The sequence below is a fragment of the Lagenorhynchus albirostris genome, chromosome 1, assembly GCF_949774975.1.
Source record: "Lagenorhynchus albirostris chromosome 1, mLagAlb1.1, whole genome shotgun sequence".
Lineage (NCBI taxonomy): Eukaryota > Metazoa > Chordata > Mammalia > Artiodactyla > Delphinidae > Lagenorhynchus > Lagenorhynchus albirostris.
The window spans coordinates 2,411,070-2,429,527 of record NC_083095.1 but is presented as its reverse complement, the minus strand read 5'-3'; the positions used below and the strand labels follow the sequence as shown (position 1 = coordinate 2,429,527).

The 18,458-nt window shown below is 62.1% G+C and overlaps 1 protein-coding gene across 5 annotated transcripts; it reads left to right on the top strand.

Moving 5' to 3' along the window:
• The first annotated feature begins 3,358 nt into the window (after window positions 1–3,358).
• On the top strand, window positions 3,359–16,940 carry TNFAIP2 (TNF alpha induced protein 2). Of its 5 annotated transcripts, XM_060155211.1 has the most exons (14): window positions 3,514–3,557; window positions 4,377–4,501; window positions 5,088–5,122; window positions 6,287–6,644; window positions 6,951–7,584; window positions 9,781–9,895; window positions 10,045–10,167; window positions 10,331–10,431; window positions 11,049–11,147; window positions 11,712–11,835; window positions 12,673–12,795; window positions 12,999–13,154; window positions 13,343–13,464; window positions 15,094–16,940. In XM_060155211.1, the coding sequence occupies exons 2-14, from the start codon at window positions 4,474–4,476 to the stop codon at window positions 15,233–15,235; spliced, it is 2,160 nt and encodes a 719-aa protein (XP_060011194.1). In that variant the 5' UTR covers window positions 3,514–3,557; window positions 4,377–4,473; the 3' UTR covers window positions 15,236–16,940. The 5 variants fall into 5 exon arrangements, with proteins under 5 accessions (XP_060011364.1, XP_060011194.1, XP_060011279.1 ...); XM_060155557.1 differs by lacking the exons at window positions 3,514–3,557; window positions 4,377–4,501 and adding an exon at window positions 3,791–3,864; XM_060155381.1 differs by lacking the exons at window positions 4,377–4,501; window positions 5,088–5,122 and having other exon boundaries at window positions 3,359–3,557.
• Window positions 16,941–18,458: the final 1,518 nt, after the last annotated feature.

Here is an 18,458-nt window from a genome sequence, read left to right as displayed (position 1 = left end):
GCTGCCAGGACTGGGTCAGCCCCTCCTGCTGCCCCACAGGGTGAGGGTGAAGACTCAGTTAATTGACTGGACCAGGTCGTGAAAGAGATTGGGAAATCTTTTTTTTTTTTTCCCAAAGATGAAAAAGGGGTAGAGGGCAGTAAAAGCTCCCATTTCTGCATCGAAGCTTCCCAGCCCAGCAGTCAGTCCTTCCTTGTGTCTGACTTAAATGCATCAAGCTGTATTTCAGTTGATCAACATTAGGGGATAAGTAATACAGCACCACACTGACTGTGTGGCTTCCAGCTCCACCGCTGACCACCACGCGACTGGAACTATCTGTGCCTCGATTTCCTCATCTGTGAAAAGGGGATAATTAAGGAGTACCCATTTCATACGATTGATGAAATCAGTTAGTGCATGCGAAGCACTTAGAACAGAGCTTGGCACCTGTCGACAGATGTCAGCTGTCATTACTCACGACAGCCAACAGGCGGCAGCCACCCAAGCGTCCATGGACAGATGAAAAGATAAACAATGAAACATTCTTCAAGCTTAAGGAGGAAGGACATTCTGACACATGCCACAACATGGATGAACCTTGATGACATTATGTGAAGTTACATAAGCCGGTTACCAAAGGACAGTTACCATCCTTTTGATTCCACTGACATGAGCTACTTAGAATAGTCAAGTTTATAGAGATGGAAAGTAGAATGGTGGGTGCCAGGCTAGTGGGAAGGTGACGAGGGGGAGTTCGTGTTTAATGAGTATGGAGCTTCAGTTTTGCAAAGTGAAAAAATTCTGGAGGTGGATGGTGGTGACAGTTGCATAACAACGTATGACATCATGCCACTGACCTATATATTTAAAATGGTCAAAATGGTACATTTGGTTATGTGTATTTTACCACAATTAAAAAAAAAAGTCATCTGTCATTTCCAAGCGGAGGGGAGGCACGTGTCCTGGGCCCCCCAAGCCCGGAGCTGCACGCAAGGAGCTGACTACAGCTCCCGTTCCGGGCTGGCCTGAAGGGTCTCCTGCCAGTCCGCTCCTGCGTGCTGCCCTCCCTGCCGGGTGGAACTGGCCTGCAGCCCCCCCACCCATCGCCTGGGGAGGTGGGGGATGGGAGAGCAGCTGGCCAGGGACACTCTCAACAAGCATCTGATGCTCATTTCCTGCTGAGGGTGGAATTCTTGGCTGGCCTTTGGCTCCTTCTGGAAGTGTGGTCTCCTGGGGACAGTCTCCTCATCTGTCAAGAGGGGTTAGAATAGCTCCTGCCCTATGGGCCCCGCTGGCAGTCACACCCCTTGGCCCTCTATGCAGCCCTATTTTCAGAGGATTTCCCTTGAGTTGGGGGCTTCACATATGTGACGCTTGACCCTCATGCCTGAACTCAGGGAAAGAAGTACCTGGTGCAGCCCCAGGAGGGGTGGGCAGCTTTTCCCACCCCCTAGCCGCAGCCTGGAGCTCAGTGAGGCCATGGAGAGGGGCGCAGGTGTCATGGCAGCTGGGGACGAGGGTGGCTGCCCAGCATCTGCCCGGTGAAGCATCCTTCCTGTCCCTGAAGACCAGGGTCTGGAGCTCTGAGGGGGTGGTGGGGTCTTTGAGCCTGACACTGTCCCCTCCTCCCATTACCCAGAGCACTTTGGATTCTCCAGCAATTTCCCAATCTGTGTGGGGTTAGAAGAAGAAGCCTGGTGGGAAGGCATGGGGATTGTGCAATGAGGCCACAGCAGGCAGCCACGGAGGCACTGGGCCAGGACCCCTTGCTTCTTGCCCTTGTCACCCTGTCTGGCTGGATGAACTTGGGGGGAGGGGGGTTCTGGCCTTTAGTCTCCCCATCTATGCACTGGGAGCAGCTGGAATGACCCTCCAGCTGCTGGGGCACTGTGACCAGTTGGTTCAGATCTGAAAAATGTCACCCCTGCGGCTACAGGGAGAGAAGGGGTGGAGCCCTTCTTACTGCAGCCCCCCCTTCCCACGCCCCCTCCCCCCGAGGGACAGGATCGATGTCCAAGCCCAAAACTGGCCCTTCGCCACCATTCCTAAGGAGGAAGAGGAAGTTCTCAGTTCCAAAGGGCACCCCCATCTCCCCGCTGCCTTGCCCACTTGGCCAGGCCTCCCAGGCTGCAGAGATCTGTGCCCAGTTCCCAGGGGGAGCAGGGAACCAGTGGGGAGGGGGAGGGGTGGCAAAAAAAGGGAGGGAGGAGCAGAGGCTCTATTAAGAAGCAAAAAGGAAGCTGGTGCCCAGGCGGGAAATTCCTGAGCCACAGGGTCCTTTCCAGAGGGCAGGAATTCCTAAGATGTGAAGCGGGGAAGGGGTACTCTTCACCAGCACCCCTCCGGCCCTTTGACAGAAAAAACAGGGCTTAGATAGGGAAACGGAGGCCCAGAAAGGGATGTGACCTGCTCAAGGCCACGCTGAGTGCGGACAAAGCTGGGCTGAGTGAGACTCAAGCCTGAGCTGTCGGGGTCCCCATCTGGTGCCTTTAGGAGCCTGTCCTGGCCCAGCGCCGGTCCCAGGAAGGGAAAGTGTTTCAGTGGGAGTCCTACAGGCCTGCGTGTGGGTTCCGACCACCGACCACCATTTATTGCCTGTGTGCCCTCGAGCAAGTCACTCACTTCCCCCCCCACCCCCCCCCCCCCCGGGGAACGCGGGCCTCTCACTGCTGTGGCCGCTCCCGTCGCGGAGCACAGGCTCCGGACGCGGAGCACAGGCTCCGGACGCGCAGGCTCAGCGGCCATGGGCCCAGCCGCTCCGCGGCATGTGGGATCCTCCCGGACCGGGGCATAAACCCGCGTCCCCTGCATCGGCAGGCGGATTCTCAACCACTGCGCCACCAGGGAAGCCAAGTCACTCACTTCTGTGAGCCATTTCTCCGTTTTAAGCAAGACTCGATGGTGACAGCGTATGCAAGGCACCAGCACAGGTGCTTTGTCCATGGCTGACCAACCCCCGATCCCTTAGGGAGGCTCCTCCATGAAGGCCCCCTCCCATGGCTCTCTGCGGCCACAGTGATACCCAGAGTGGGAACACTCTCTCCAGAGGGAGTGATTCTCCGCGCGGCCAACCTCCGAGGGAGTCAGGTGGGACTGTCCCCAGCACCCCGCGGGGGAAAGGGGACTCCCCACAGTTGGGCTGAGCTGGGGTGGGTGCTGGATCTGTGACGCGCGAAAGTGGTCCTGAGCGCGGGGGCCCCTCCCAGCCAGCCAATCGGAAGCCGTCGTCGGACAACGGGTCAGCGCCAGACCCACTCCGTCCGCCTTGGGTGCCGGTCCCGCGCCCGACACAGTCTGGCGACGCTTGGCCAGCCCAGTCATCCCGTCCGGGCTGGTGGGAGGTCGTGACCCCGTCCCCCGCTCCCCTGCTAAGCAGGCCCCGCACCGCCTGGGGGGGCGCGCGACACCGGACACGGGGACACAGGCAGCCCCCGCCACGCTGTGCTTTGGCCTTCGCCCGCGGGTTTTCCGCGGAGGCGGCGGGCGGGGCGAGCTGGCCCAGCGGGGGCGGAGTCTGCGTCTATTTCAGGCGGCGCCCGGCTCAGCCCAGACAGCGGCGGCCCGGCCCGGACACAGTAAGTGACCTCCGCCCGCGGTGCGTCCGTCCCCAACCTCTCCGCGCGGCTGCCCGGCCGCCCCGACCCCGAGTCTCCGGCCCCATCCCACGAGGGAGCGGCCGGCGCGACGGAGGGGACCAATGGGGCAGGACGGAGCCCAGGTCTCTGGCAGCCCCTCTTCTAGGGAAACTGAGGCCCCCGGGCTGAGCTGCTGCGTCAGGGTGCAGAGGGTCCGGCTTAGATGCTCCCAGCGGAGGACTGCGTCCCGCAAAAAGCATCAGGGAGGGGCCGTGGGGAAAGGCGCCGGGTGTCCCTTCCTTTTGCGGTAGGAAGCGGGACCTATAGGCACGGAGGAGCTAGGCACAGGGGCCAGGGAGGCTTGGGTGGACCTCAGCCCTGACCCGGAAAGGAGAGTGAGGGTGTGTGTGCCTGAGGAGAAGCTGGGGGAGCTGGGAGGACCCGAGGGGTGCCACTGTTGGGCCACAGGCTGTGGCCACAGGGTATGACTCGGAGCACTTCCCTTCCTGTCTCAGTGTGCCCAGCCGCGAGCCTGGCCTTAAAGGATCCCTCTCCTGCCCTCTTCTGCTGTATCCGGGCGCCAGGGTTAGCCTGACAGACACTGGGACACATGACGCAGACCCTTACTGAGGCCTGGCTAGGTGCCAGCATGTGTCTGAGTGGTTTCCTCACATCCTTTCAGCAGTACTGTGAGGTGGGGTCCTCATCCCCATTTCCCAGATGGGGAGACTAAGGCCTATGAAGGAAGGGTGAAGTCTGGTCCACACCCTAGTGGGTGGTACAGCTAAGCCCACAGTTGTTCTCTTTCTATTGCACCAGCTGCCTCAGAGTCCAGGCCTGGGACGTGGGCCAAGGGGGCTGCTGCAGGACCCTGAAGGGTGAGGAGAGTTTGTGCCACAGAGGCGAGGAGGCAGCGATGCCATGTGGGGACCTGCAGGAGCCAGGTCTGGAGGCTGGGTAGAGCCTAGCACGTGTGGGGACGGAGGAGGTGGGGGGCAGTGAGGACAGAAGTGAGGCCGGTGGGAGCACAGCGGGTCAGATGGCCCTCACCCTCACCCCAGCTGGGGGCAGAGGTGGGTCCTGGGGGCCCAGGGTGGCACTGAGCAGCCCCAGCCAGCCGGCCAGACCAGCTCCTGTGGGTGCCTGGCATGAAAATGGGATGGATTAGGAGGGAAGCTGGGGCAAGGGCTCTGCAGGGCAGAAATGCCCAGAGTACCCCCTGCTTGGTTCTGGAGTGGAACTCCCAGGCCACATGGCACAGGGGATGCAACGGAGATCCAGCAGGGTAGGACTCTGCCCAGGCACCTGCTGAAACCAGTGGGAGTGTGAGAAAGCCCAGCTTCCTGGCCACTGAGTGGCTCTGGTCAAGCCCGGGGGTTTGGGACGAGTCCTCGGGCGGATGCGAGAGGAGGCTGGGCCGATGGGGAGGCAGTAGGGGTTGTAGAAAGTCTGACAGGCCTAATCCCACCCCGCCTCCTGCTGCCTCAATTTCTCTCTCTGGATGATTGGCTCACCCCATCTGCCTTGCAGGGCCGTTGCAGGGGCGAACTGAAGTCACTGTTTGTGTGAGTCATGACTTGGTGTGTTTACTCTCGGGTGGTGGGGCAGGCACTGTGGTTATGCATCACCCCCGTTACCAGGGAGGCCCAGCCCTGCCCCGCTCCCTCCTTTGGGGTCAGCCATGTTCCCCTCCACCGGTCCTGGCCTGGCTTTCACAATGGTCAAGGCGCTGGGGAGGGTGCTGCCCCTCTGAATGCGGCTCGCGAGGTGTTGGGGGCCACGAGGCAGGGGTGCCCGGAGCCAGGTGATCTGAGTTCCAAGCCCAGGCTGTTGACCATGGGGGCATTTTAAGCCCCTCTGAGCTAGCTGTGTGAGATGAGGAAAATAACACGCCTCCTGGAAGGGAGTGCGGAAGTGATGGGATGGGCACTCAGGAAGCGCCCAGAAAATGGAAGCTTTTGTGACGATGATGTCACCCCATTTGTGGAGCCGGGAAGCTTGGGTTTCCAGTCCCAGTTGCCAGTTGCCGTGTGACCTCAGACAGCCCTGTGCCTCACTGGGCCCCTTGTCCCTACGGACGTGGGAAAGACCCCCTGAAGCTTGAGGGGGCACTGTGGTTTCTGTAGACTTGAGCCCCAAGGTCATATAGGGGTCAGGCCCTGCCTACCTTGTGGTCCCAGCCGGAGCAGCCGTTGTTTCTGCTCAGAGCGCTCCTCTGTGACCCCAAAGCTGTACGAGTCAAGACAAGAACCGGCAAAATGGAGGACGGGGCTGGGGCTGGATTCCCGCCTCGGCCCAGCCGCTGGTGCTCTGTGACCTTTCTGGACCTCGGTTCTCGCTCGGCGCCGTGGGACGGCGGCCCGTGGTCTGCCTGCTCCCCTGGGGTCTCGTGGAATCCGGGTGGTTCTCATGCACTGCAGTCCCTTCAACCCTGCCCAGAGGGTGGGCTGTCAAGGAAGGATTTGCCTTCTGTCTGGAATATGCCTCCCAAGCCCAGCTTCCTCCCTGCCTCGGCAGTTCTCGGAGGGCCGGTGGGTCCTGAGGAACTGGTGTCCGGGGAGAGAGTTGAGTTGTTGGTGCCCATCTGGGCCAGGAGAATGCCAGAGCCTGGTGGTCATACGGGTGAAAACGCATCAACCTGTCTGTGTACCTGGGCCGGGGAGCCGGGAGCCAGGCCCATCCCCTGGTGACCGCTGAGCCTTTCATTCCCTCGCCTTGCCAACCTGCAGGCCCGAGCCGGCGTGATGCTGAAGACGATGACCTTACAAGGCTTTACGGGCCAGCAGCCTGCGCCAGGGGCCCTTGACTTGCCCCGAAGCCCCCAGAAGTTGCCCTTCACCTCGAAGGCAGAGTCAGAAGCCTCCATGTCGGAGGCCTCCTCCGAGGACCTGGTGCCACCCCTGGAGGCCGATGAAGCCCCAGATAGGGATGAAGGAGAGGCTGCGAAGAAGAAGAAGAAGTCGAAAGGCCTGGCCAACATGTTCAGCGTCTTCACCAAAGGGAGGAAGAAGAAGAGTCAGCCCAGCTCAGCAGAGACAGAGGGCGACTCTGAGTCCCAGTCCGGGCCGGCTGGCCGGCTGCCCACAGGTAGGCAGGGGCCCCAGGTCCCAGCCAGGCAGGGTCTGGGCAGGATCGGGGCTCACTGGAGTGGACGCCCCACTCACCCAGGACAGAGAGGGCAGGGAAGGTGGGCGCGGAGGTGTCTCCCTTGCCAGCTTCCCCTGCGCGCCCTGATCTCAGGGGCAGGGAGCGAGCGGAGGGGTCCTCGGTCCTGTCTGGGACGTCACTCGCCCCTTCCGGCGCCTCACCTCACCTTTTGATGTCTCGGCCCACGGGAGGTGACTGGTGGGTTTCGGGGCCCCGGGCCGCACTAACGTCGGGTCCTGGCCGCAGTGGAGGAGCTCAAGGCCGACCTGGAGCACGGGCGGCTGGAGGCGGCGGGGCCGCTGCTGGCGCTGGAGCGGGAGCTGCAGGCGGCGATGGCGGCGGGCGGCATGAGCGAGGAGGAGCTGCTGCGGCGCCAGAGCAAGGTGGAGGCGCTGTACGTGCTGCTGCGCGACCAGGTGCTCGGCCTGCTGCGCCGGCCGCTGGAGGCGGCGCCGGAGCGGCTGCGCCAGGCGCTGGCCGTGCTGGCCGAGCAGGAGCGCGAGGACCGCGCGGCGGCGGCGGCGGGGCCCGGGCCCTCGGCACTGGCGGCCACGCGGCCCCGGCGCTGGCTGCAGCTGTGGCGGCGCGGCGTGGCGCAGGCGGCCGAGGAGCGCCTGGGCCAGCGGCCGGCCGCGGCTGCCGAGGGCCGCACGGAGGCCGAGCGCGCCTTCCTGCACATGGGCCGCACCATGAAGGAGGACCTGGAGGCCGTGGTGGAGCGGCTGAAGCCGCTGTTCCCCGCCGAGTTCGCCGTGGTGGCGGCCTACGCCGAGAGCTACCACGAGCACTTCGCGGCGCAGCTGGCGGACTTGGCGCAGTTCGAGCTGAGCGACCGCGACACCTACGTGCTGCTGGTCTGGGTGCAGAACCTCTACCCCAAGTAAGCGCCTGGGCAGCCGGGCGGCCCGGTGCTGGGCGGGGCCCCAGGGGCAGGGAGGCCGCTCTGCAGGGGCTGTCACCGCGTGCAGGGAGTTCCAGGTGGGAGAAGCACAGATGGGCTTGGACTCAAGGGGGCAGGGCCTGGGCTGGGTCTGCTTTGCACTTGGAGTCCTTAGTCTCTTGGGCCTCGGCCCCATTCCACAGTTGGGGAAACTGAGGCACAGAGAATGGCAGGGACTTCATCATTCACTCATGAGTTCCCAGTCTGGGGAGGGCATGAAGCAGCGCCCATCCAGAGCAGGAAGGGGTGTGGCAGGGGAGCCCGGAGGAGGGGGCCCTGACCTCGCCTGGGTCAGCCCAGGAAGCCAGCTCAGAAGAGATGGCGCAAACTTCTGCCTGCCACAGGAGTTTGCTGCTCTGGGGCAGCGCACAGTCTAATAGAAGTCAGGCAGTCAGGCCGGGCAGGAAAGAGGAGGACAGGTCAGTAAGAGGGAGGGTGGTGTTCCCGGCAAAGGGAGTCATCTTCCAGGGCCTGAGGCTGAGCTGTGAAGCATTCTGGGAGCTGTGTGGAGCTGGTCAGTGTTTGGTTTATCCAGCAGGCCCCTGGGGGCACTCCCAGGCAGGACAGGGAGCAGGGGCAGGGTGGGGCCGCTGGGCCTGTTGGGAAGATCTCCATTGTGCAGGGTCACCCAGTGAGGCCGCACAGAGCTGGGCTCTGGCCCCCGAGGCCTGGAGCCCCTCAGTTTGGAAGGCTTGCTCTGCCGGTGAAGGATACCTGGTTACCAGCCGGGTACTGCCTCAGGCATCCCCTCATTTCCCCAGACCTCTGGTCGTTCACATAAGCTGGGTGGGGAGAGACTTATACTGCAGCATGGAGATGACCAGGGCACGAGAGGCCAGGGGCTCCTATAGGGACTGGCCCCGGCACCCAGTGTAAAGCCCACAGGAAGCCTGGAGGTGTAGCCCGTGTGAGCAATGTCCAAGCATCTCGGGGACACATCTGGGTGGCCAGTGGTCTCGGTTGGTACTGGTGGGTCAGCCTCGCGGGGGCCGGAGGAAGGGCCGGTTGGGGAGTGGCGGGTGAGGAGTCGGCAGGGCATAGGGAAATTGGCACAGGGCAGGGGGTACGGGAGAGTCAGGGCGGCTCCGAACCTGTTCCTTCTTGCTTGTCCTGACTCACCAGGAAGTGCCAGGCACTCACACTTCTCACCCTCAGCCTTCCTGTCCCAGTGACCCCAGGGGCTTTTAGCCTGGGACCCACTGGGGTCACTGCAGCAGGAAACTGAGGCCAGCCGGGCATGGAGCCCCTAGGGGGGGAGTCCAGGGGGGCTCCGTGGAGGCCTGTGTGGCCAGAAGTGCGGGGAGCAAAGGGGCACAGCGCATCCAGGCTGGGGGAGGGACAGAGAGGGCCATTCTTGAGTCTCCAGGCGGACCAAGGTCCCTGAGGAAGTCCCAGGGCTGGGCAGTCCCCAGGGGGCTCTGGGACCCAACAGAGGTCCACAGGGATGGGTGGATCTGCCTCCTCAGAGCAGTTCAGGGTGGTGCGGGAACAGCCCTTCCTGCTTGGACTGGCCCACCTCTGGGGGCAGCAGACCCGGCTCGGGGGGCGGGGGGAAGAGGGCACAGGGCTAGTGGGTGCCCAAGGCCAGCAGGGCTGGAGTATGGTGGGGGATGGGTGAGAAGGAGGCAGAGGGTAAGGAGCTGTATCCTGTCTGTGTGAGAGCGGGGAGCCCTTAGAGCCGGGAGATCAGACCTGAGAGGTGGTACTGCCTGTTGGGTGGAGGAGGGATTGTTGGAGGTGAGGGCAGAAGCGGGGAGCCAGGGAGGGGGGTCCTGCAGTGAGCCAGGCGAGAGGGCGGTGGCTGGGCAGGGGGGTGCCTCTAGCCGGGTAGCTTGCGGCTCATCAGTTTCGGGGCGGTATTTCGGAGCAGAAGCAGATGGGGGTGAGAGAGTAAAGGAGGCACGACGGTTCCAGGGTTGGGGGCCTGGATCAGGCTGAGCAGGTGCAGGGCCCACCGCATGAGGTGGGGAAGCAGGGATGGGGTTCGGTGGAGGCAGGCAGCTGAGCTCTGGGCCTGCCAGAGGCTGAGGCCAGGAGAGCTGAGCTCTGGGCCTGCCAGAGGCTGAGGCCGAGGAGGAGGGCTCTTGCTGGACGGGTGGCGTGAGCTTTCCTCATGCCAGCCCCCTCTGCCCACAGTGACGTCATCAACAGCCCCAAGCTGGCAGGCGAGCTGCAAGGAGTCGGGCTTGGGAGCCTCCTGTCCCCCAAGCAGATCCGGCTGCTGGAGGCCACGTTCCTCTCCAATCAGGTGGTGAGTCCAGCGCCAGCGCCAGGGCCGGGGCAAAGGAGGGGCGGGAAGGAAGCGGAGGGGCGGCCGGGGCAGACAGGACGTGGCAGGGAGCCTGACAGGCACATCCACGTGGGCTTCGCGCTCCCCTGACCAGCCCCCCCTCCCCCAAGGCCAGCGTGAAGGAGCTGACGGCCCGTGCCCTGGAGCTAGAGTCACAGCGCTGGACCCAGGATGTGGCTCCGCAGAGGCTGGACGGTCGCTGCCACAGTGAGCTGGCCATTGACGTCATCCAGGTAGCACGGCTGCCCCTCGTGCACGAGCGCACATCCTTGCGTGCAAACACACGCTCGCCCCTGAGCACAGTCCCTCTTTTCCATGTCTTACCGACCCCCGCACCCGCCCCAGCCCCAGCCCTAGACCGGGTGGGCCCCTGCTCAGTTCACCTCACCCCTGCAGATCATCTCCCAGGGCCAGGCCAAGGCCGAGAGCATCACCCTTGACCTGGGCGCGCAGATGAAGCACTTGCTGCTGGTGGAGCTGGCTGCGTTCCTCAACAGGTGGGTGACGGCCTGTGCGCGCGCAGGAAGGGTCCCTGCGGCCACCCCTCTCAGCGCCCCACCCCGCCCTCGTGCCCCAGGTGGGGATCCAAGCTAGATCAGTGCCCCTCCCTGCTCCTCGGGGGTCTGTCATTCTGAGCAGGCGTCCTCATCCCCCTGTACCACCCACCTGGGTGCTGAGAGCCTCAGGTAATCTGACCACCTGCTCTCGGCAAAGCTCCCAGCAGAGCAGCCCCCAGCTGCAAAGAAGATGCCCCGTGAGGGGCTGAGACACTGGCCTCCCCATCCGGGGACGCTCCAGTCTGCACCCTCACGGTTCTCTTGGCTAGCTCCCTCCGCCTCCTCTGAGGACCCCTGCATGGCCCAGGCCTCCAGTCTTCCAGCTCTAGAGGGGGCCTGGGGGAAGGAGGGAGGCAGCAGAGCGGGGTGGACACCCTCTTCAGGAGCTCTGCAGGGGCCCTGGCCTCACTGGCCTGAGCACGTGAAGCCAGTTACAGGATGCTTCGGGGCTAGGGGCCCCTCCCTGTGCTGCGGGGAGCCCACATGTAAACCCAGGGAGGCTGCTCCTGTCCCGGTGTTTGTGCTGGTCCCGCATGTTCCCTTTCGGGTTTCACCAGCTACCAGCATGCCTTTGATGAATTTCTGGAGAGGAGGAAACAGCTGAGAAATTACAGGGCCAATGTCATCGCCAACATCAACAACTGCCTCTCCTTCCGGTGAGGGCACTGGGTGGGGTTTGTGGGAGCCGGCATCACTGGGGCTGCCTGCCTGTGAGAGAGAGAGAGAGAGAGAGAGAGAGGGTAACTGGGAGGCGGCTGGGAGGTGCCCGGGATGGGGGGGGAGGGACAGCTTCAGCAGAGATGTTGAATTAAAACGAGCAGGTCCGTAAGGAAATGCCAGGGCCTGTGGCGGCGGCAGCAGTGAACGTTTATCTAGTGCTGGGGGGTCAAGCACTCGCCCAACTGATTTACTTTATTTTTTTTTACCCTTATGACAACCCTGTTAGGTAGGTACAGTGATCACGTCCATTAAGCAGATGAGCAAAGTGAGGTGCTGTGGAGAGGCCCTCAGTTAGAAGAGGATGTGGTGTTACGTGTGTGCTGGGAGTGGGAAGGCTGGGCCCTGCTTCGGCAGCATGGGTGGGATGACGTGGACTTGCTCCCATGGGGAGTGGGGAGCCAGGGAGGGTTCTAGAGGAATGGTTTAGGAAGATTAGCCTCAGGCTCACTGGCTCTCTGGGCAGGACTGGTGTGATCTCCCTGCTTCCCCTGTCCTTCCAGGATGTTCGTGGACCAGAAGTGGCAGACACCACAGGACATCCCGAGCCACCTGCTGATCCCCCTGGATGAGCTCAAGAGTCATGGCGTTGATACCCTGCTCCAGAGCCTGTTTGGGGCCCTGAAGGTAGCTGGAACCTCCCGCCGTGTGTCACATGCTGAGTCCGGTGCTGGGGGAGGGCGGGGAGGGCCTGGGAGGGGGCTGGGCAGGGAGGGTGGCAGAAGTGAAGAGCTGGCTCGTGGAAGGCGTGGTGTGAGACCAGGTGAGGGGGCCATGGCGGGCCCTTGACCTCACTCCCAACGCTTCAGCCCCGGGGCTTGGCCTCAGAGGGCCGCCCAGGGCCCTCGGGTACAGACAGGAAGCTTCAATGCCCGTCCCCCGCTTAGACGCCCCAGACCCTCCTGCCCAGGCCCTGTCCCCGTGCCTAACTCCCAGCTGTGATGCTCAGAGCCTTTGGCAGCCGTCACCACGTCTGCTGTGGGCCAAGAAATCCACAGAAACCCTTTAGCGCCTTTAGCAGAGGATGAGGCAGGGGTCCCAGGAAACGAGGAGGAGGGACTCCCTGCCTGCCCTCCATGGGAACCCGCCCTGGCCTCAGTGCCCAGCAGCTGTGGGTGACCAGGCGGTGACCCTGGATGACTTGGCCGGCTCCTCACAGGCCCAGCCAAGCACAAGGCTTTGTTTATGCAGGAATTTATTTATTTAAGGAGGGTGGCCAGTGGAAAAGGCCTCAGGGCAGGCAGATGGCAGCTGGTCGGCCTCTGAGAAGGGTGTGCAGACCATGCCTCCAGTCCCTGCCTGTGAGCAGGGCCCGAGCGTTCCCCGGCTTCCCTGGGAGTCCTTAACGTCCCCGGCCCCTGTCCTGGGCCCCGTGTGTCTGTGTGTGTCTGTGTGTGCGTGTTTCTGCAGCTGGCCCTTCCTCTGCAGGGCGTGGCCAGACATCCTGCTTCTCTCGTTTCACAGCCGCTGTTCAAGAGGTTCACACAGACCCGCTGGGCGGCCCCCGCGCAGACCCTGGAGGAAATTATCTCCGTGGTGGGCGAGAGGCTGCCCGAGTTCTCTGAACTGCAGGACTGTTTCCGGGAGGTAAGGGGGTGCTGAGCTGGTGGCAGGAGCCGGAGGGGGGGGTCTGGACATGCGCGCGCACATGCGCGCGCGCGCGCACACACACGGACGCGCTCCTTTGCTCTGGCATCCGCCCCTCCCTGGACCCTGGCTTCGAAGCCTCGAGGGAGGTGGTGAGTTTCCTGTGTGTTGGCTCACATGACCCTGCCCACTCGCCCACCCAGGAGCTCATGGAGGTTGTACACCTGCACCTGGTGAAAGAGTACATCGTCCGCCTCAGCAAGCGGCGCCTGGTCCTCAAGACGGCAGAGCAGCAGCAGCAGCTGGCGGGGCACATCCTGGCCAACGCTGAGCTCATCCAGCGCTTCTGCACTCAGAACGTAAGCCCCCACCCGCCCCTCCCAGCTCCCACTCCCATAGGCTGCCCTCCCGCTCCAAGCTCTTCACGGGCCAGGACAGCCCCTCTGGGCCTCTCCAAACCCAATCAGGTCGGACCTGAGCCTCTCTGGGCCCCTGGGTGGCCTCCAGGGCAGGGACAGCCTCCCTCCAACCAGGCCTGTGCCTGCAGGGCTCCCCGGCAACCTGGCTGCATCGTGCCCTCCCCATGCTCGCAGAGATTATTCGCCTGCAAGACCCCAGCGCCATCAAGATCGAGGTGGCCACGTGTGCCGCCTGGTACCCTGACTTCAGGTGAGAGCAAGGCACCAGAGGACCTGGGCAGGTAGCATGGCCCTGATGTACCCGGCTGTGGTCAGGGCCTGGTGGAGCCAGAATGAGTCCCTCCAGGGTGGGTAGAGCTCAGGTACCGGCCACCGTGATGCAGTCCCTTTGCTGAGTGCTGTGTACCGGCCACCATGCCCAGATCTTTACAGTGGCTGTTCACTCAGTCCTTACTGCCACCCTGTGAAGCTGACACTCTTCATCCCCATTTACAGATGAGACCTGGGGAGCTTAAGGAATGTGTCCAGGGTAACACAGCTAGTCAGTGGTAGAGCTAAGATGACAAAGCCAGGGGGTCTGGCTCCACAGCCCAGATTCTTAGCCTTTATGATACTGCCCCTCAGAGGGGAAACGGAGATCAGAGAGACCAGGGACCTGCTGGAGGCCATGGCAAGTCAGTAGTGAAGCTAGGGTCCACCACTCAGCCTAGGGGCCCTCAGGGGCGCGACCTGTGCCCTGGGTCCTAGTACCCCTGTTCCGGAGTGGAGGCTTAGCCCCTGGCTGCCTGAGGATCTGGTGAGTCAGGGAAATTGATTCTGTGGGCTGAGTCCTCTAATGCTGTCGGACTGTTCCAGTTATGGGATATGAGTTGGACTGTCCCGGCGTAGCCTAGTCCAGCCACTGGCTGACCCACTCCACCTACTCACCTACCCATCCCCTCACTTCCACACTCACCCATCCATCTCCCCACTCATACAAGCACCTAGTTACCCACCGGCTCCCCCATCTTCTATCCATCCATCTGATGACCCGCCCATCGACTCATCTGTCCATCCGTTGACCCATCCACCCATCCACCCACCTATTCATCCACCCTTCCACCCATCCACCCTTCCACCCATCCACCTATCCATCTATCCACCTATCCATCTATCCACCTATCCATTCATCCACTGATCTATCCATCCATCCATCCACCCATCCACCCTTCCACCCATCCACCTATCCATCTATCCACCTATCCATCTATCCACCTATCCATTCATCCACTGATCTATCCATCCATCCATCCACCCATCCACCCATCCACCCATTCTACCAACAGTTACTGAGTGGTCTCCTACTAGGTACTGGTCTCCTTAGGCTCTGTGTTTGGCACCAGGATGCAATGAAGTACAAGATGGACAAGGTCTTCGTTCTCCCTCATGTTACTTACAGTCTGTTTAAGGTTAGCAACGATGAGGTGATCAGGCAAAGGAGTTCAATTGCGAGTGTTAAAGATTGTTTAACCAAGGCTGTGAACGACAGGAGGTGCTGACTTTAGAGACGGGAAAGCCTCTCAGGGGAGGTGACATTTTAGCTGAGAGCTAAAGGGTGAGACGAAGCGGGTTAGCTCAAGAGCACGGGGAAGAGCACTCCAGGACGGACAGCCAGTGCAAAGGCCCCGGGTGGGCAGGAGCTTGGCGCACTCTGGAGACACACGGGGGCCAGCGCCGCTGGAGCTCAGCGGGCAAAGGAGCGGGTGCGGGGGGTGCTGCTCGTGGGCAGGGGCTTGGCTGCAGTGCCCTGTGGCTCCGCCCGGAGTTTGGGGAGCTGGGAGGGGGTGTGAGCAGGGGTGTTGGCGAGCGGGCTGGACTGACAGGATACTCTCTTTGCCAGCAAAGGCCACCTGAGTGCCATCCTGGCCATCAAGGGGAACCTGACCAACAGTGAATCCAGGGGCATCCGGAGCATCCTGGACATCCACACGGGGGCGCGCGAGCCCTCCAAGTCCCTGTTTTCACTTGTAAAGGTTGGTTAGCTGCTTCCGCGGCCTGACCTGCTCGTGAGCTCATGGCGAGCAGCGGATGCCACCCCGTTCGGGGGCCGTTCAGACCAGCACCGGCTTCACAGCCCCGCACGGCCTCTCACGGACGTCCTGCCTTCTGCTGCTGCTTCTGACCAGCCCTGGCCTAGGCGCAGGTCCCTGGGCCACGGGAACTGGACAGGCCCTGGCTTGTTCACCCCTCCCGTGGAGGGGGGCGGAGCTATGGGGACCCAAGGAGGCCACACATGAGAAGCTCCCTGTAGATGACAGGGGATCTTGCACGCTCTGAAGGAGGGGCAGGAGGGGGAGTGGCCAGGGGACGGAGCTCCAGGGTCACCGCCTGTCTGTGGGGTCCTTCCACAGGCTGCCTCCGAATTGCCCTCCTCAGCCTGGGTCTTGGCGCCTCCCCAGCTCCTGGGCGGCGGCCTGAGCCTCACCCCTCCTGCCTCCTCTGGTCCAGGGCTGTGCTGAGCTGGGCTCAGCCGGGGCGTGGAATGGAGGGCAGACTGGAGGGAAAAAAGGGAAAGATGAGCTCTCATCTGGGACCTGGAAAGGGGCCTGTGGGGTCCCATGGCACGCTGGGGGCAGAGCTGGCATCAGGGCCCCTGCAGCTCAGCCCCTGACCCTTCTCTGCTTCCCCACGGGCTTCCCCTGAGGATGGGTCCGGGAGGGGCAAGGACCTCCTGGGTTTTCTCGGCCTCCGCCTTCCCCCACACGGAGACAGGCCCAGGGGTGCCTCCGCAGGTCCTCCCCGGAAGTCAGGCTGAGGTCTGGGCAGGGCAAGCTTGACCTCTGACTCCTCGGCCTCTGGATTCGTTTCCTATTGCCACTTCAGCAAACTTCCACAAGCTTAGTAGTTTAAGACGAGAACGCTCTTTCGGTTGTGGAGGTCAGAAGTCTGACGTGGGCCTAGTGGGCTAAAGCCAAGGTGTCAGCCGGCCTGGTTCTGTCTGGATGCTCCGGAGGGCCATTTCCTTGCCTTTTCCAGTTTTTAGAGGCCGGCCTCCCCTGTTTCTTGGCTAGTGGCCCCCTTCTATCTCCAAAGCCAGCAACGGCCGGTCGATCTCTTTTTCACATCTCAGCACCCCTCTCCTGCCTCCATCTTCCTTCCTTAAGGACCCCAGTGATGACCTTTGACCCCCAGACAATGACCTTTGACCTCCCCAGACAATCCAGGATCCTCTTCCGATGTCAAGTTCAGCTGATGAGCAACCTTAATTCCACCGGACCCCTTAACTCCTCTTTGCCTTGGAACCTGACGTAGTCGCAGTTCCAGGGATGTGGACGTGGGCGTCTTTGGAGGGGGGTATTATTTTGCCCACCTCAGCCTCCACCCATCCCCTGCCCTGTGGGGTGCCTTGTCCTATCCCAGGAAAACATGGGTTCAGTTACCCTCCTCGGCCTCTGCTTACCCCAGAGGCTCTCGGCAGTCAGACGTAGGCACAACTCCACCTCACCTGCGCCGCTGGGCACGCCGTGACGGGGTTTGCAGCCAGCTCTCGGGTTTGTGCTCCCTCTTTCCAGGTACTGTGGCCAGAAACTGGCCCGTGTAAGTGGTGCACAAAGGCCTTTGTACATTTGTAGGAGTTTGCATGTTTGATGTTATTATTATTATTTTTGATAGTACTGCTTTTGTATGTGTTTTTCTATAACATGATCTTAGTTTTTATAGCTTGCTATAAAGCTGATTTCAAAAGTGGCTGTGGAGTGATTTATTTTGGAAGCAAGGATGGGCCATCAGTGGCTTTCTCAGCCTCTTGGGGTCTGGCAGACCCTGTGCCCCCAGTTTCTGTGTCAAATCCCCAATGAGTCCGGCCCCCCAGCGTCTCCTACCCGCTTCTTACCTGTGAGCATGAGTTTGGGGAGGGTCTGCTGTGGGGCAAGGCCCATCACTTCGCCCTTCAGTTTCCTCACCTATAAAGGGTGGTCATGACCCTAACCATCCCCTCCACTGTCCTTTACTGAGGAAGGGGAGGCGGGGCCTCCAGACAATCCTTTCAGCTCCACGCATAGGGCCAGTGGGAACTGACTCTCATATTTCTGGAATTGACCTTGAAGGCTACAGCTGTGAACGGAGCTGACCCCAGCTGTCCTCTACATCCCCATCCTGGCCCAGGATTGGGGGAAGGGCAGAGTCCCTGGGAGGGAAAGGGGAACCTGGGTGAACACATTCCACAGAGCTGAGGGGGCCGCCCAAGGGAGCCAAGGGTGAGTGGAGTCTGGAGTCTGGCAGGAAAGGCCTGGATGGGGAGGGAAGGTCCTTTCAGATGAGATGGGGGTGGGATGGATCCACCAAGCAGTGTTGTGCAAGGAGGGGAGGGGAGGGGACAGTGGCGACTGGGGACGCCCTGCGTTTGGGCTCCGAGTGCGGGGTCCTGGGCGCGTTGAGTCTGCAGTGCGGGGTGGGAGTGGCCGCGGGTTTCCCCTGGCTCCTCCCGCAGAATCCGGGGTGAGAGATAAGAGGGAAGGGGGTGCACAGGGGGACGTGAAAGGAGCTGAGGACCAGATGGAAAGTTTTAGATCAATCCGGACAGACATTAATGGACCAAAGAGGATGGATTTGGACTCAAAAGTGCTGGGGTGCTGAGACCCCCAGTCTCACAGCAGCGGGGTGGGCCGGGGTCCGAGGAGAATAGAGGCAGCCGGAGGCAGGCACCCTGGGGTGGGGTTGGGGGGGCAGGGCCAGGTCAACTCCTGCTGGACCCAGCGCAGGAAGGGCCACCCCCGGCGGGGCAGGCGAAGGGCAATGAGAAGAGGACGTAACCGTCGCAGTTAGGGACACCTTGCTGTTCCTGTAGGAGGGGTAGAGGTGTACAGAGTTCCCGTCAGGGCCGCCAGCTCAGGCCACCTACTTCAGTAACTTCCCGGTCACCGCAGGAAAATTCCTTTCAGGGAAGGATTTGCCCCAGAGTTGGGGAGTGAGTGACTGGGCAGAGGGGACAGAGGGCAGAGCCTGGGCAGGGGCCCCAAGACCCGGCTCCCCATCCAGGCTCCTGTGAACTGGAAGGGAGGCCACGGTGGATGGTGGGACAAGCATGGGTGGGACCCTCCAGCCCTCGCCCCATCCCTGCTGGGGGCGGGGGGAGAGCTGGCCCGGGCCCTCCCTGAAGGGCTCACATTCCTGGGAGGCCCGGGAAGAACAGGGAGCAAGTAAGTAAACAGTCCAGGCCCCAGTGCAGGGGGAGACGGGGAGGGGGTGATGCCGCAGTTACGGGCG

What these genes read in the sequence shown, in the direction of transcription:
- TNFAIP2 (XM_060155211.1), top strand. Translation starts at nt 4,474, where the DNA reads ATGCCATGTGGGGACCTGCAGGAGCCAG. An exon ending in TGCAGGACTGTTTCCGGGAG is followed by an intron (nt 12,796 to 12,998) that starts GTAAGGGGGTGC and finishes TCGCCCACCCAG; the next exon opens with GAGCTCATGGAGGTTGTACA. An exon ending in AGCGCTTCTGCACTCAGAAC is followed by an intron (nt 13,155 to 13,342) that starts GTAAGCCCCCAC and finishes CTGTGCCTGCAG; the next exon opens with GGCTCCCCGGCAACCTGGCT.